The sequence below is a fragment of the Cyphellophora europaea genome, assembly GCF_000365145.1.
Source record: "Cyphellophora europaea CBS 101466 unplaced genomic scaffold supercont1.4, whole genome shotgun sequence".
Lineage (NCBI taxonomy): Eukaryota > Fungi > Ascomycota > Eurotiomycetes > Chaetothyriales > Cyphellophoraceae > Cyphellophora > Cyphellophora europaea.
In genome coordinates this window covers 1607071-1621467 of record NW_008481810.1, presented here as the reverse complement: position 1 = coordinate 1621467, position 14397 = coordinate 1607071, and the positions used below count along the sequence as shown (strand labels likewise).

Sequence of the window (14397 nt, the reverse complement as noted above, 5' to 3'; positions counted from 1 at the left end):
GACAGCTCTGCTAGTATCGATTCTTATTTGGTCCCAACAGTCAGTATCAGAGCCTCGAGCCGTTCCTGGCTCTGGAGAGGGTGCACAAGCAGACAAGTCGACTCGTATAGCAGAGAGGAGCCCACCTCCTAACGCTTGCGGTTGACCTGCGGCTACCCCGTTCGTCATTCGCCAGAATTTAGGCCGGTGCAGCAGCAAAGGAAAAGCGTGCAGTGCGGTCCTTGTGAAAGCAGCAAGTGCACTCCTCAACTCTCACCATCGCCTGCGCCGCGCCCTCGCCCTCGCCCTCGCCCTCCGCCAATTCCATTTCATCCATCACCTGCCAACCTCACCATACCATCTGGCCCCCTCCAACCACTCATCTTGCATCCTCGAATCCTGCAACATCATCTCTGCCTCTTCATTATTATTTGCAAAACCTCTTCTGAACATTCTTTGCCCGACCGCGACCTGGGAATTAACCTCAATCACCTGTCACGGCGCAGTTCCCACCTGACCTCGAAAGCCATCCTCCTTCACCCAGACCTGCACAAAGTGGGGAAATTAGCGCTGCGTCCGCCAAATATACCCTCCACCTACCCTACTGCCTCCAAACCCTCGCACTTCGACACCGTTTCCTGCAACCCACTACTCCTCATTTCGACGTGCACTCCTGCATCTACCTCTCGTCAACTCTCGATTGCACTTGCTGCACCGTTGGTTCGAGCGAGCACTACTCTGTCCAGCACCTCCCCGCTTCGCTGTCTCCCATCCTCTAAGGCTGGACCCAGCATTCAGTAGTCCTCCAGTCGCCAAAGTGGAGCCAGAAACACCCCAGAAAGAGGACAATGTCACAAAATAGACCCGGAGGTGTGTTCTCAGGCCTGCGCATGGGTGGTACGTCGTTGCCCGCCCAGCGACCTCCTATACCCCTCGCTGACAAAATCTTTGCAGAAGTCGTTAGAGAGAAAGTCCAGGATGGACTGACCGGTGAGACGCGAGAGATCCAGTACACCCAGTGCAAAATCGTCGGCAATGGTTCTTTTGGTGTCGTCTTTCAGACAAAGCTCTCGCCTTCTGGTGAGGACGCTGCCATCAAACGGGTTCTACAAGACAAACGCTTCAAGGTAGAATTATTCTGCACCGAATCCTCAAGTTGTGCATACTCATATATGAACAGAACCGCGAATTGCAGATCATGCGCATTGTTCGACACCCCAACATTGTGGAACTCAAGGCTTTCTACTATTCAAACGGCGAGCGGGTGAGTTCTTAACGCCGTGTGGTCGATCTTTGCTAACCAATCCTCCTGGCCCAGAAAGACGAGGTCTACCTCAACCTCGTGCTCGAGTACGTGCCAGAGACCGTATACCGCGCCTCCCGCTACTTCAATAAAATGAAGACCAGCATGCCAATTCTCGAGGTCAAGCTCTACATCTACCAACTCTTCCGATCGCTCGCATACATCCACTCACAAGGCATCTGTCATCGAGACATCAAGCCACAGAACCTGCTGCTCGATCCTGCTACTGGTGTGCTTAAGCTGTGCGATTTTGGAAGTGCCAAGATCCTGGTCGAGAATGAGCCCAACGTCTCGTACATCTGTTCGAGATACTATCGCGCTCCCGAGTTGATATTCGGTGCCACCAACTACACCACCAAGATTGGTATGATGGGTCTTGGCAGCTGTTTCTGATTTCTGCTAACAATTTGATAGACGTCTGGTCGACCGGATGTGTCATGGCGGAGCTGATGCTTGGTCAGCCTCTGTTCCCCGGAGAGTCTGGCATTGACCAATTGGTGGAAATCATCAAAGTCCTCGGAACGCCGACTCGCGACCAAATTCGCACCATGAACCCTAACTACATGGAGCACAAATTCCCTCAGATCAAGCCTCATCCTTTCAACAAGGTCTTCCGAAAGGCATCGCAGGAAGCTATCGAACTGATCGGAGCGCTGTTGGAATACACGCCAACCCAGCGACTGTCAGCCATCGACGCCATGTGCCAGCCATTTTTCGACGAGTTGCGAGAGCCTGGAACGCGATTGCCTGATTCACGTCATGTTGGAAACTCGTTGAGGGATCTTCCAGCTCTTTTCGACTTCTCACGACATGGTAAGTGGCCCCTTGTCTATACTCATGTGTGATACTAAGAAGCTACAGAATTGTCAATCGCCCCGCATCTCAATCATAAGCTGGTTCCACAGCATATCCAGCCTCGACTGGCCGCGCAAGGACTTGATATTGATAATTTCACTCCTATGAATAAGGACGAAATGATGGCACGGCTTGATTGAGCAAAGCGACATTCCAGGTTACGAAGACATGGTTTTGATGTTGGAATTTGTCCCCTCCGAATGATCCTGCATGCATACACCCTCGAGGCGTCACGCACAAGCGAGAAACACATTGTCTGTGTGCATGGCCACTTGGCTGGACTAACGAGGTGCTTACCGCCGGTATTCTGCAAAGACCAGATTATTGGCCCACAAAAGTGGCCCTTTCATGAATCAGGTCGGTCGCAAAAAGAGGCATAGCTCAGACAGAGCATTGAACGGGGGAGAAGGCAAATGTTCTGGAAGCTTTCAATGGCATATCATAGGCGGTCAGGGGGAGTTCTGTACTTAAGACCCATTGCGGCCTGTCTGCGGAAGGAGTGTCCATTCAAGAGCGTTTTCTTGACGAAGGCCGGACGCGCTGCTCTCGCTACGATATTGAATCAAATAGCGTCGGCTGATGATGTTTGATGGAATGATACCATACCCAATCGTCGCGCTCGCTACAGTCACCAGAGAGATGGGTCGGAGCGCTGCAAAGAATGTCATACACGATTTCAATTATTGGCCAGTCCCAAGAACAAATGAAGTATTAATGAGATGCGTATAAGTGTCTCTCAATCAGAGACCGCGAGTCGATTTGCGTTAGTGCCAAGCTTCGTGTAAAGTGAGCAGCGAGGTACCTTGGTTGCAAAGCGCGTCGTGTTCGAAAGTTGCGTTTTCCGAATCCCAGCCGTTATTATCCCAACCTCACTCCCAATCGCAAACCGCCCTGCTATCGGCGCAGTCCTGTCATTTCTTTCTGGACAGCGTTGGAATTCCCTCGTCCACTCTAATTTTCTATTCCGAACGTTTTCGCATCGCCTAGGCCCATGGCAGACTACGATCGGCGCGGGCCCCCTCGGGGTGGAAGAGGAGGTCAATTCAACAATCGCAAGCGCAGATACAGAGGTAAGCACTCTTTCCGAATGTCGCGCTGTTCTTGCTGACTGTCTAATGAGATGACGACCGAGACTACGACGACCGACGAAACCAACGCCGCCGTTATGAAGAACCCCTTGCAAGCAAAATTGGCAAGAAGTTTCAGAGTCTGTGCGAATGGACTCAATACACCGTGGAAGAGGATGTCAGATGGCTTGCGAAGACCATTGCCGACAACTACTTTGACTCCGACCTCACCTCGAGGGTCTTGGATCTCTGCATTGCAATGTACGCGTTCCAGCCTTTCCCCAACGATGAGACTAACATGAGCAGGACTGTCGAACAACCTTTCAAGATCACCTGGATCGCCTCAGTGGTGCTTTTGGCGAATGCGCGTAAACCGGAGTTTGGAGCTGATGTTCTCACGAAGCTGGGTAACGTTTTGCAGAAGCACATCCTTGAGGGCAACTGGAGAGAGGCAAAACTGTATATCCGCTTCTTGAGCTGCCTTCAAGGTTTATTTGAGGGCGAGGGCGTCTTCCCCTTGCTTGAAGAGCTGTTTGTACGAGCAGCTGATCTTCAGACCAAGTCATCCGACGATGCGCTTGGTCTTGAGCTGGTCAAGATCATCCTGCTCACAATCCCCTATGCCATGGTCTCATCCGCGAATGACATCGAGGCACAGGCGGGCGCATTACTCGATAAGACCGACATCATTGCCTCGACGCCTCATACACTCGAAACTCTGGTCGATCCGTACCCGTCCCTGCAGGCTCAAGGTCCCACCAGCTCGGAGAGCTTGCTTGCCATCCTTCAAAAACACATGACAGAAGAAGCAAAGAACTCGTGGCCTCTGTCGTGCCTGCCTCGACCGTGGCGGCCAACTGAGAAGGCTCCCGCAGATGAAGAGTATCCTCTATCGGACGCACAGAAGCAGCCTTTCCCTACCATCACTCTGCCTGAGAACATGCCACTTGGGCCTCGGCCGATCTTCCCCGAGATCTACTTTTCTGTCTATTCGGACCAAGAAATTGCCACTGTCCCACCTCCGTCTGACACCTCATCGGTCTTGATCCGTGACGCAATCAACGACACGATCAACGCTCTCGATACAAACAGGTACACCGCGGCGAAGATTCTGATCGATGTTGACTTGTACTTTGCTCCCAGGACCTTTGTACACCGTGGGACCGCCTTCGACAAGGTCCGCGATGTTGTTCCCGAGGGTCAGGTCCAATGGAAGTCCGAAGATGTGGCTGTTGATGCCTGCTTTGCTAATCTTTTCCAGCTTCCTGCTCCGGAGCACAAGCTTGTCTACTATCACAGCGTCTTGACCGAGGCTTGCAGACTGCAGCCGCAAGCGGTTGCGCCCAGTCTTGGTCGCGCTATCCGATACTTGTATCGCAATGTGGACAGAATGGATGTTGAGCTGAGCAGTCGTTTCCTTGAATGGTTCGCCCATCACTTGAGCAACTTCGGCTTCACCTGGAAATGGACTGAATGGACGGAGGACCTTGAACTCAGTGATCTCACCCCCAAGAAAGCCTTCATTCTGGACTCTTTGGATAAGGAAATCCGCTTGAGTTTTGCTGCTCGGATTCGTGGTACGCTTCCTCCGGAGTATGGCCCCCTCATTGCCAAGGAGAAAGAGATAGATGCGCCTATGCCCAAATTCGAGAAAGAAGGTGTTCCGTTTGGCGACAAAGCTAAGGAGATCGTCCAGCTTATTCGCAAACGCGCTTCAGTCGACGAGATGGAGCCAATCCTGGAGCAGGTTGAGGCCGAAGCCAAAGCCGGTGGCTCTAATGATCTTCAGGCAAGGGCTATTGCCATCGACGTTCTGGCAACCAGCATAACCTGGGTGGGATCCAAATCTCTGTCCCACGTACTAGCAATCGTCGACCGATCTAAGAGCGTCCTCGCAAAGCTCATGGCCATTGATAACGTTGCGATGCAGTCTCAGATCATCTCCAGCATCTTTGAGTACTGGCAGTTCCAGCCTGGCACCGCGTCAATCATCACACTCAAGCTTGTCAACTATCAGGTTCTCACACCCGAAGGCGTCATTGCATGGACTTTCGGCACCGGTATCGATGGCGGCCGCTGCCTCAGCAGGGTTCACAGCTGGGAAATCGTCACGGGAGTGCTTGGTAAAGTCGCTATGAAGGTCAAGGAAGTGGTGCATTTAGCGCGTACGCCGGGCCTCGATGAAGAGAAGCGCACAGAACTTAGTGGTGTACTAGAGACTGAAATGACGGGACACCGTGCGCTCTTTGCGCAGATGAAGCGAGGACTACAAACCGTACAGACGGGGCAGATGGCCGCGAACGGGGACAGGATGTTAACGGAGGAAGAAGAAGCACTGGTCAAGGTGTGGGTGGCGAAATGGAGCTGGTGCATGGATCGCAAGGAGAAGGTTATGGAAATGTGGGTGAGAGATGAGATGGCGAAGCCGGTGCCTGAGCGGGAAATCGTGGACGAGAAGATGGAGGAGATCACGATGCAGGATACACGTGCAACGAACGGACACGGTGACGCCAATGGCGCCACGGGCTCCGGCGAGCCAGAATCGCAGATGGATGCGGAGGTGTAAGACCTGCATAGGTTTGGGTGGCATCTTATCACAGGCCACCGTCACGTCGAGGTGCTAGGCGACTTGTACCATACAGCATGGGAAAGAGGGGATCCAAAATGGCCGGAAGCGTTGTTGTTAGCTAAGGGTATCTGTCAAAACTTTGGCAAGCGCTTCCACGATATGCCGCTTGTCTAATTCTAGACTTCCTCCCAAGTCTCTTCTTCCACGTCCTCGTACTACATGCTCTCTCCGAGATGCGCTGCTGAGGAGAGCCGCATTCTCTCCGTCTGTACCTGCTGCAAATACCCTGTTTCCTCCACGGACATTCAGCTAGGGGTCGCGTACCAGGACATGTCCCCATGTCTGGCGCCTTCCCTGTAACGCTTCCATGGTTCTTCCTTGTCGATAGACAGCGTGGGAAGCAAGGTCGGTGTCGGCATTCACTTCTCAAGCCTAGTAAAGCATAGAGGCACAAGACACGCTGAGTACAGCGCCATCTCCGCACTGTATCGCACGTCAGGGTCTTCCGTCCCTCGCAACTCTTCTGCGGGCCATGTGCGCCTCCCACCGGACGCGGGTGCTGCTCCAGTAGCATATAGCTACCAGACTGACAATGGCTGCAATCTTGTCCATAGTGCGTGTTCTGTCGATAGCTATGCGGACGAATCGATGCTCGATCGCATTGCACGCATCACGCCTGTGACCAGGATTTTGCCGCTGCTTCTAGAGCCCTGCTAGCAGATTCTCGATAAAACCATGTGAAGAGCCAGTCTCTTCCTTATTTCCTCAGCCCAAAGCCCTGAAAGCCAGGTGGTAGTCCTGGGGGCGGCGCTCCTGGACCTCCTCGCCCCGGTCCCGGCATCGCTCCAGTTGCTGGCCCTCCAAATCCTGGGGGCGGGGCAAACGGGGTGGGCATGTTTGGCGCTGGAGGGCCTCCTTGCGGTGCACCTCCAAAACCAGCAGGTGCGGGTGGCATGCCGAAGCCTGGGACGAACCCCTGCGGCCCTCCGTAGCCGACCTGCGACGGGGGTGGCCTCGCTGGCAGCCCAGACGGCGGCGCTGCCAGTGGTGTGCTCGGGGTCGGTGGGGGACGATTCTGCGTTGGTGGTGGTACATTCTGGTAGCTTCCATTCATACCACCTGGCGCGCCAAAGCCTGCTGGGACTGCGGGAGGAGCGCCGCCAGGGAACATTCCAGGAGGGCCGCCCACGGGACCGCCCATGGGGATGGTGGCAGGTATGGGTTGCACGCCGTGCGCTTTTGCTTGGGCGGCGAGCATACGCTCGGCTTGATCTCCGTGCCTCTCGCCTTTGCCGTCTTTCTTGTAGGCATATTGCACGCTGATTTCTTTGTTCATGAGGTATTGCCCGTGCATGTTCGCGATAGCATCGTCGGAGGACTCGAAGTTGGCGTAGGAGATAAAACCATAGCCTTTGCTGAGAGCAGACTCGTCGCGTGCGATCTATATTTATTTTATCAGCGTTCTGTTCCCGAGGAAAAGTGCAAAGGATGGGGGGTGCGTACCTTGGGTTGCGCAACAAGCGTGCCAAAGCGGCCAAAGGTGTCGTATAGAATGCGCTCGTCCACCATAGGGTCTAGGTTCCCGACGAAAAGCTCGGCACCCACTTCGACACTCTTCTGCTTGTCGGCTGAAGCCTTGTTAACTCGGATTGGCTTGCCGTACAGGCGCACTTGGTTCATGACGCGGGCGGCATAGTCGGCGTCTTCCTCGGAGGTGAACTCAACGAAGCCATATCCTTGGTGGGATTGAGTGACGCGATCTTTTGGGAGATGGACATTGGCGATGCGGCCAGCTTGTAGAAATAGCTCCCAGACCAAGGCGTCAGCGACACGCTCATCAAGATTGCCAATGTAGATAGTGCTGTCTTTGTCCTGCTCCCAATGGCGGGCGCCTGACATGGCGGCGCTGAAGGCGCAGGAGGGGATCAACTTCCGGGAATGTCGACAGCGAAGTCACAGTGTTTGGGTGTGTCGTCTCACGTCTCTGTAGACGACTTGCCTGTGGCGGGGAACTGCAATACAACAGTCAGTTGCAAAAGTTCTAACGTCGGAGTTAGTGCCAAGGCTGCGAAGCTGCTGCGGCGGAAAGTTCAAAGTTCTCCGACAGCACTCCATCGATCTTTACGTTCATCGCAACACTGTCGCCTCGCTTTCATAACCTCACCTTCAGCATACAATCCTCGATCAGCTCCTCAACATGGCCGGCATGATTCAGTTCTCCGAAGAGTCCAAGGTGCGTAGTCGTACAGACGTTGTATGCCGCGCAAAGATTGACTGAGATGAACAGGAGCGCATCTCTAAAATCCTAGATATCACCCGAGAAGTCGTCCATTATGGCTATCTACCTCTGATTCTATATCTTGGTAAGTTGATGGACGCGGTATGGAAGACCGTCTCTAATCTTTCCAAGGCTTTACGAGAAGCGATCCGAAGCCATCATTGATCAAGTATGATACCGTCAATTCCTGCCGCTAGCATTTACTGACCGCTTGCAGCTTGATTTCGCCTTTCGCCAACTAGAAGACGACTTGATGATGAATGTACAATAGATTTATGGCACAGGTTGGCAAAAAGAGCTGGGATCGATGCATATGCCGTATAGGGTGTACTATCAGCAGCTCCGCTATTCTGGGTGCGCGGCGTTGAGCGCTGCCGGAGAAGGCATAATAGGATCAACTCTTGTCCTTCTCAGATCTCTGCTTCCAAGCTATTGGCCCTCATCCGAAGACTAAGATGAGCGTCTGCGATCCGATGGGAAGCGGACGACATGAGCACGGGCTGGATACGCTGTCCCCTCTTGTAACTGTTGGAAAATGGTAGATGGTACACTTCACACAACACCCTGTAAGAGGTGCTCTATATCCATACGCTGCTCATCGTCGCGACGGTCTGAGCACTTCACCTAGCAGTTCATCTCGACTTCTATTGACACGTACACGTCGATTTGCACGTGATCAGGTCACAGCGGCATGCTATACCTGTGTATACGTCCAGTAAGTCCATGACTTTGCGGCGAAGCGTAGTCGCAAGCTGTCGTCCATAGAACGATGTCGCCCTTTATACGGGCATCAACCAAAGCAGCCCGTGCCACAGCCGGATGTTCTTGGTGAGGCTTGAGTCCCGCCCCCTCGTCACGCAATGATTGCGTGCAAGTCACGTGTTCGAACTTCGGAAGAACAAAGACTGAATATCTGATCCCGATTCTGATCTGGGCGGTCACAGTGCAGACGCGACCGTCTCGAATTGTCCACTGAGCATTAAAAGGGAAGGGTCTGTGTAACAGTGCCAGGGGCAAAGCTTGCGCCTCCAGCCTGCATGTCAATGCCTTGCAGGCGAGACCCATGCAAAGTGCCCAGTGGCCCCAGTGCCCGACCACAGGCCCGGAGCACTGGAAGGCTGCAGGTGAGCTTGAGCTCCACTGACCCACTCTGGGGGCTGATGGGCCCGCTGTTCAGCGTTCGGCGCCAACTGGCCCCCAGCCTGACAAGCTCATGCGCTGCATCGCGTGCAACTCGGCTGTCCATCTTTTCCCTAAACTCTGCTGAGAGGCTTGTAACATTGCACCTGTTCGCTGTCCGCCGTTCGCTGTTTGATGCCACCTTGCCCCCCCCCTCCCTTGAATATACCCTTTCCCGTAGCCGGAGCTACCACACCCCCTGGCCACGCCTAAGGCCTGTCAGCCAAGCTAATCTCTACAGCCCTTCGGCTGCCGCGTTCCACGTCTGTGCCGGTCCTCACGGCCTAAAACAGTATAGCGTATTAGGGTTTCTCTTGCTGGGAAACTGCGCCGCGTCTAGGTACGGCAGGCTCCCACAGCCTCCTCAAGATCTTCTTTTCTCCTCCGACTTTCCATGGTGATCGCCCCATCTCACCCGCCTGCCTTCTCTATCCATCCTTTTTCATGGTAGCCTAACGAACCTGTCTCTTCATTCCTTAACCTCAATATGTTCAACGCTACACAACATCGTGGGCAGCCCAACTTGGGACCTGCGCCACCAGGTCATCAGCAGAACTCACGCCTCAATGAGATCTTTGACTCATTGCGCGCCGAATTCGACAACCAGAACCGTAGCTCTGAGCAGTTCGAGAGCCAGGTCGCCCAACAGATTCAAGAGATGGAGCTGATCAGGAACAAGGTCTATCAGCTTGAGCAGAACCAGCTTAAGATTAAGCAAGACTATGAGAACGAGATTCGCAGCCTCCGACACGAGCTCGACCTGCGCGGCGGCGCCCCTCCTGTCGCTCAGTCACATATTGGTGGCCCGCTGCAACATGGAGGGCCTTCGCAACCGCCCCCGTCCCTCGGTCACGGTGGAGGAGGTCTATTCAGCGGTATCATGGCTAACCAAGGCCCTGGCGGTCCTGGTCTTGCACCCCCGCCAGAGCAGCCTCCTCCGCAGCAGCATCCTTTGCAGCCTCCCCCACCTGGCGGTCAGCTCCAAGGACCTCCTCAACCTCCCAGTTCATTCCCCGGCTACCAACCTGGCCCGACTCTGAACGGCTACGCTCAGCAACCCCCCACAAACTCCCCTGGCTTGGGCAAAAATCGCAACATTCCCAACCGGGGACCAGGCCCTGCTACTCCGCAGCAACATCCCGGCCAACCTCAACCCGCGCCGTACCAGACTGATCCTCGTGCCTCTCCCCAGATGCCTCGTCCAACCCCTCCAGCTCACGATATGGCCCTCAGCCGGCATCATCAGATGTCTGGTCATGGTCAGATTCCACAAGTTGGCAATGCCCTTGCTGAACTTGAGCCGGACAACCTCCCACCTCACATGAAGCACATGGGTGATGATTGGTTTGCCGTCTTCAATCCAAATGTTCCTCGCTTGTTGGACGTCAAGCTTGAACACAATCTACTCCACGAGTCCGTTGTGTGCTGTGTACGCTTTTCCGCAGATGGAAAATTCGTTGCTACCGGCTGCAACCGCAGTGCTCAGATCTTCGACGCCTACGATGGCCGCAAGATCTGCGAGCTTCAGGACACCGCCGTCGCCGATAAGGAGGGAGATCTTTACATTCGATCTGTATGCTTCTCCCCTGATGGCAAGCTCCTGGCTACCGGTGCCGAAGACAAGCGCATCCGTGTCTGGGACATCGAAAGCCGCCGCATTCGCAACACGTTCGATGGCCACGAGCAAGACATTTATTCTCTGGATTTCTCGAAGAACGGCCATGTCATCGCCTCAGGCTCCGGTGACAAGACCGTTCGTCTGTGGGATATTCAAAACAATAGCCAGATGATGGTGCTTAGCATTGAAGACGGCGTCACTACCGTTGCTATGTCTCCTGATGGTCGTTACGTTGCTGCCGGTTCGCTGGACAAGAGCGTGCGCGTCTGGGAATGCGCGTCTGGATACCTGGCTGAACGTTTGGAGGGGCCACAAGGCCACAAGGATAGCGTTTACAGCGTGGCGTTTTCGCCGACGGGCCGTGAGCTGGTCTCTGGCTCTCTCGATAAAACCATCAAGATGTGGGAGCTAGGCGGCGGTCGCGGTGTTGGTCCCGCTACCAACTCTGGCAAATGCATCAGGACCTTTGAAGGTCACAAGGTATGCCTCAGTCTTCTCGGACCTCGGTGCAAAGATTCCAATTGCTAACGGTGACTAGGACTATGTGCTCTCGGTCTGCCTCACTCCCCATGGCGACTGGGTCATGTCCGGTAGCAAGGATCGTGGTGTCCAGTTCTGGGATCCTTCCACGGGTAATGCGCAGATGATGCTGCAGGGGCACAAGAACAGCGTCATTTCCGTTGCGCCTTGCCCAACTGGCCACCTATTTGCGACCGGATCCGGTGATATGAAAGCTCGTATCTGGAGCTACTCATCTTATCACCAGCGCTAGAAGTCGTACGTACGTGAGAGCAGTGAACACGGAGAGAATTTGGCTTCCCAATATTTTTCAAACAGAAAAGGTCAATAGCGGCTTGGCAGGGGTGGCACAGCCGGGTCAGCAGCCGCTTGAGGTGCAACTTTGGCAATTCGAGCAGCATGGCAACTGCGATTTGAGCAAGAGGCGGGTTTGTGATTCGCATACGCTTTCCGTCAGCCGATGGAGCTTTGCTCGAGGTAACGCTCAGAACAAAGCTAGAGCGTTACTGCAGATGTCGGCAAATGGTTGAGACCAGTGGCAATTCATGCGTATCGACGCCGTCGTGGCCACACCGGTGAGTAGAAAACGGACGCCGGTCCGACAGGAAAATCATGTCTGTTTCTGGCTGCTATATTGCATGCCACGAGATACATAGCGTCTACGATGGGTACCGGCGACGGCGTCACTAGCACGCAAGGTTCTCGATGGATGGACGGCCAGCGCTGTCTTGTTGCTCTCTTCGATGATACTTGAGTTTAGATTTTCCAAATACAATCGATTCCAAAAGATCCGTTTCTATCAATTCACTCCGCGATAGACTTATAACCTACCGAGCCAGATGGCTTAGTAGCTAAGCAGCAATTGCCAGCCGCTTCAGGACTTGCCGCCATAAATGTCTAGATCTCGACTGAAGCCCTGGCTAAGGAGAGACAATCGCCCTCCACGCAGCCTTCTGCATCGCTGACCACACCGGTTGCCTGAATTTGAGGATGATTTCTTCCTGACTTGGGCTAGCACAATACCGTCGTTTTCTGTGTGGGCGTGAGCATCTAAAGCACGGTGTATGCAGTTAGGCGTGTGGCTGGGGTCATTCGTCAACTGACTTTTATATTCGCGGTTTTCGGAAACATGAGTTAATGGGTGAAGTTGGCACGCATGTGAACGCATGGAATGCATCTTAAGAGAAGGAACGATCCTATGACAGGACTGATCCAGCTTGCCATATGGGAATAAAAGGTACGTCGACTGAGTTGTAGAGGCGAAGTAGCATGCAATGGCCCAGAAGCAACCGGTGAATCAAGCAGCTGCTGTAGATTCCTCCGACACTGACAAGTTTTTCGTCGGGATGCTGGAGTCAATACATTGCAAGAGAATCTTAATGGTGCAGACCGATACACAAAGTAAGCAGAGGATGGATCGACCGATTGGTACGAGCAGAGATATCGAGGACTGGTGTATCAGTTTTTGGAGACAAGTTCTTTTGCAAATCAGGGCTCCTCGGAGGCTGCGCCACATCATCCGAAAGCTTCTTATCAGAGTAGAAGACGCCCAATTGCGTTCATTGAAGTAGTCAGCGATCAAGCATTACCTCAGGCAGACATGGTGTTGACCACTGTAGACGGAACGAGCGAGTGGCAGCGCCAAGACTGTTGTCGGATAGCATTGGCTTCACCTTGACGCCCGTGACATGCTCGCAGGTTTTCGAGACTCGACTTGATAGGCCCTCAACTTTTCCCGATTCCCCGGAGCTGCACGCCGACCGTCCGCATCTCGTACTCGTCAACATCATCATCCCACGTTATCGCTTCCTCCTCGCAAGAACTCGGTGCCGCAGTCATGGCACCATCATGGCTTTCTGGACTCAGCCCTTCGCTAGCCAGCAAGAGCTCGATAGCGGTCCTAGCTCGGATATAGTCCGGCGATCATGAGACCTGATGCAGCCCTGCAGGATCCGATCAGATTGGCATGGGGTATGGACCACAAGTCGACTGATCTCAGCAACATTGAGTGGTCCTCCAGACGACCGCGAACGACATGGCATACATGCAGTCACCGCTTGACTCGTGCTACAGCGCTTCGAAGATGGCGAACAAAGCGTCACAGGCGCCGTCTTTTATGCCCCGGTCATCCCCACGGTACCATGCACCTTGATGCTGCAGGACTGGACAAGCTCGATATGCAAGGTACCTCTCTTTCACAGAGCTGGCACACCGCCCCCACGCTCGATCGGTCTTCTACCACTAACAGATTTCGATATGAGTAACAGATATCAGTTGCGATATTATGTAGGCCCTATCCGCAACTCCCCAATAGATGACGTTTTACATGTTCATGACGCTTGCTGAAGTGCTTTGTCCTATGATGGCAGATGTTTGGTTTCAAACACTAGGATCGGCTCTTCCGCCTCGCCTGCCTCCGCACGCACACCCGCGCCGCTAGTTTCTCCCGGGCTTGGAAAACCCCTCGTACCATGAAATAAACCTGATGACAGTGGGTGGGATGGCACTGTATATCCCGCGTCTTATGTGTAAAAAACCGTCTGTCATTCGAGCAAGAATGCAAGCCACCTTCGAATTCGGCTGGGCGGTTGGTCAGCGAGCCCAGTCTGTGCGCAACCAGGCACTCTACTCGTAACCCACTCCTCCTATTGAGGTGCCCTCCTTGTCGATATCACGTCATTAGGCTTGTGCCAACAGATAAAAGCCTGCGACGCAAGCATGCCATAGAATTATTTGTCTCTAGCGGGACCTAGCAGTTGAGCAATGATAAGGACACCGAGGGCGCCAGAGTGGAACTGTTCACCCAGATCAGTGGCTCATTGCTGCGGGACGGATCTAGACAACAAGAGGTCCAGTGCCTGCAGCTAAGTCAAGTACCGAGCTCCAGTATCCATCCTGAAGAAAGTTTATGATACGGGGGCTAGAAGAGAGGGGCTACCGTTGATCGTGTCTATTGGTACCGGTGCAGTCTTAGATGGGCGCTTGAGATCGAGCTGCCCGTTTCAAATTGCAGGTGGCACTATTTTCTCA

The 14397-nt window shown here is 53.8% G+C and overlaps 5 protein-coding genes across 5 annotated transcripts; 4 read left to right on the top strand and 1 right to left on the bottom strand.

The window, feature by feature from the left end:
- Positions 1-827: 827 nt before the first annotated feature.
- Positions 828-2277, top strand: HMPREF1541_04844 (uncharacterized protein; the record flags this gene model as incomplete). Its single annotated transcript, XM_008719188.1, has 6 exons — positions 828-876; positions 934-1106; positions 1160-1243; positions 1298-1646; positions 1697-2095; positions 2144-2277. 6 exons carry the CDS (start codon positions 828-830, stop codon positions 2275-2277), a joined length of 1188 nt encoding a protein of 395 aa, XP_008717410.1.
- An 851-nt stretch (positions 2278-3128) lies between these two features.
- HMPREF1541_04843 (uncharacterized protein) lies at positions 3129-5770 on the top strand (the record flags this gene model as incomplete). The annotated part of the gene is made up of 3 exons (XM_008719187.1): positions 3129-3207; positions 3258-3465; positions 3511-5770. 3 exons carry the CDS (start codon positions 3129-3131, stop codon positions 5768-5770), a joined length of 2547 nt encoding a protein of 848 aa, XP_008717409.1.
- Positions 5771-6530: 760 nt separating this feature from the next.
- HMPREF1541_04842 (uncharacterized protein) lies at positions 6531-7672 on the bottom strand (the record flags this gene model as incomplete). Its single annotated transcript, XM_008719186.1, has 2 exons — positions 6531-7214; positions 7277-7672. The coding sequence occupies 2 exons, from the start codon at positions 7670-7672 to the stop codon at positions 6531-6533; spliced, it is 1080 nt and encodes a 359-aa protein (XP_008717408.1).
- A 298-nt stretch (positions 7673-7970) lies between these two features.
- On the top strand, positions 7971-8293 carry HMPREF1541_04841 (uncharacterized protein; the record flags this gene model as incomplete). Its single annotated transcript, XM_008719185.1, has 4 exons — positions 7971-8006; positions 8061-8136; positions 8184-8220; positions 8269-8293. 4 exons carry the CDS (start codon positions 7971-7973, stop codon positions 8291-8293), a joined length of 174 nt encoding a protein of 57 aa, XP_008717407.1.
- A 1424-nt stretch (positions 8294-9717) lies between these two features.
- On the top strand, positions 9718-11620 carry HMPREF1541_04840 (uncharacterized protein; the record flags this gene model as incomplete). The annotated part of the gene is made up of 2 exons (XM_008719184.1): positions 9718-11328; positions 11387-11620. 2 exons carry the CDS (start codon positions 9718-9720, stop codon positions 11618-11620), a joined length of 1845 nt encoding a protein of 614 aa, XP_008717406.1.
- Between the last annotated feature and the right edge of the window lie 2777 nt (positions 11621-14397).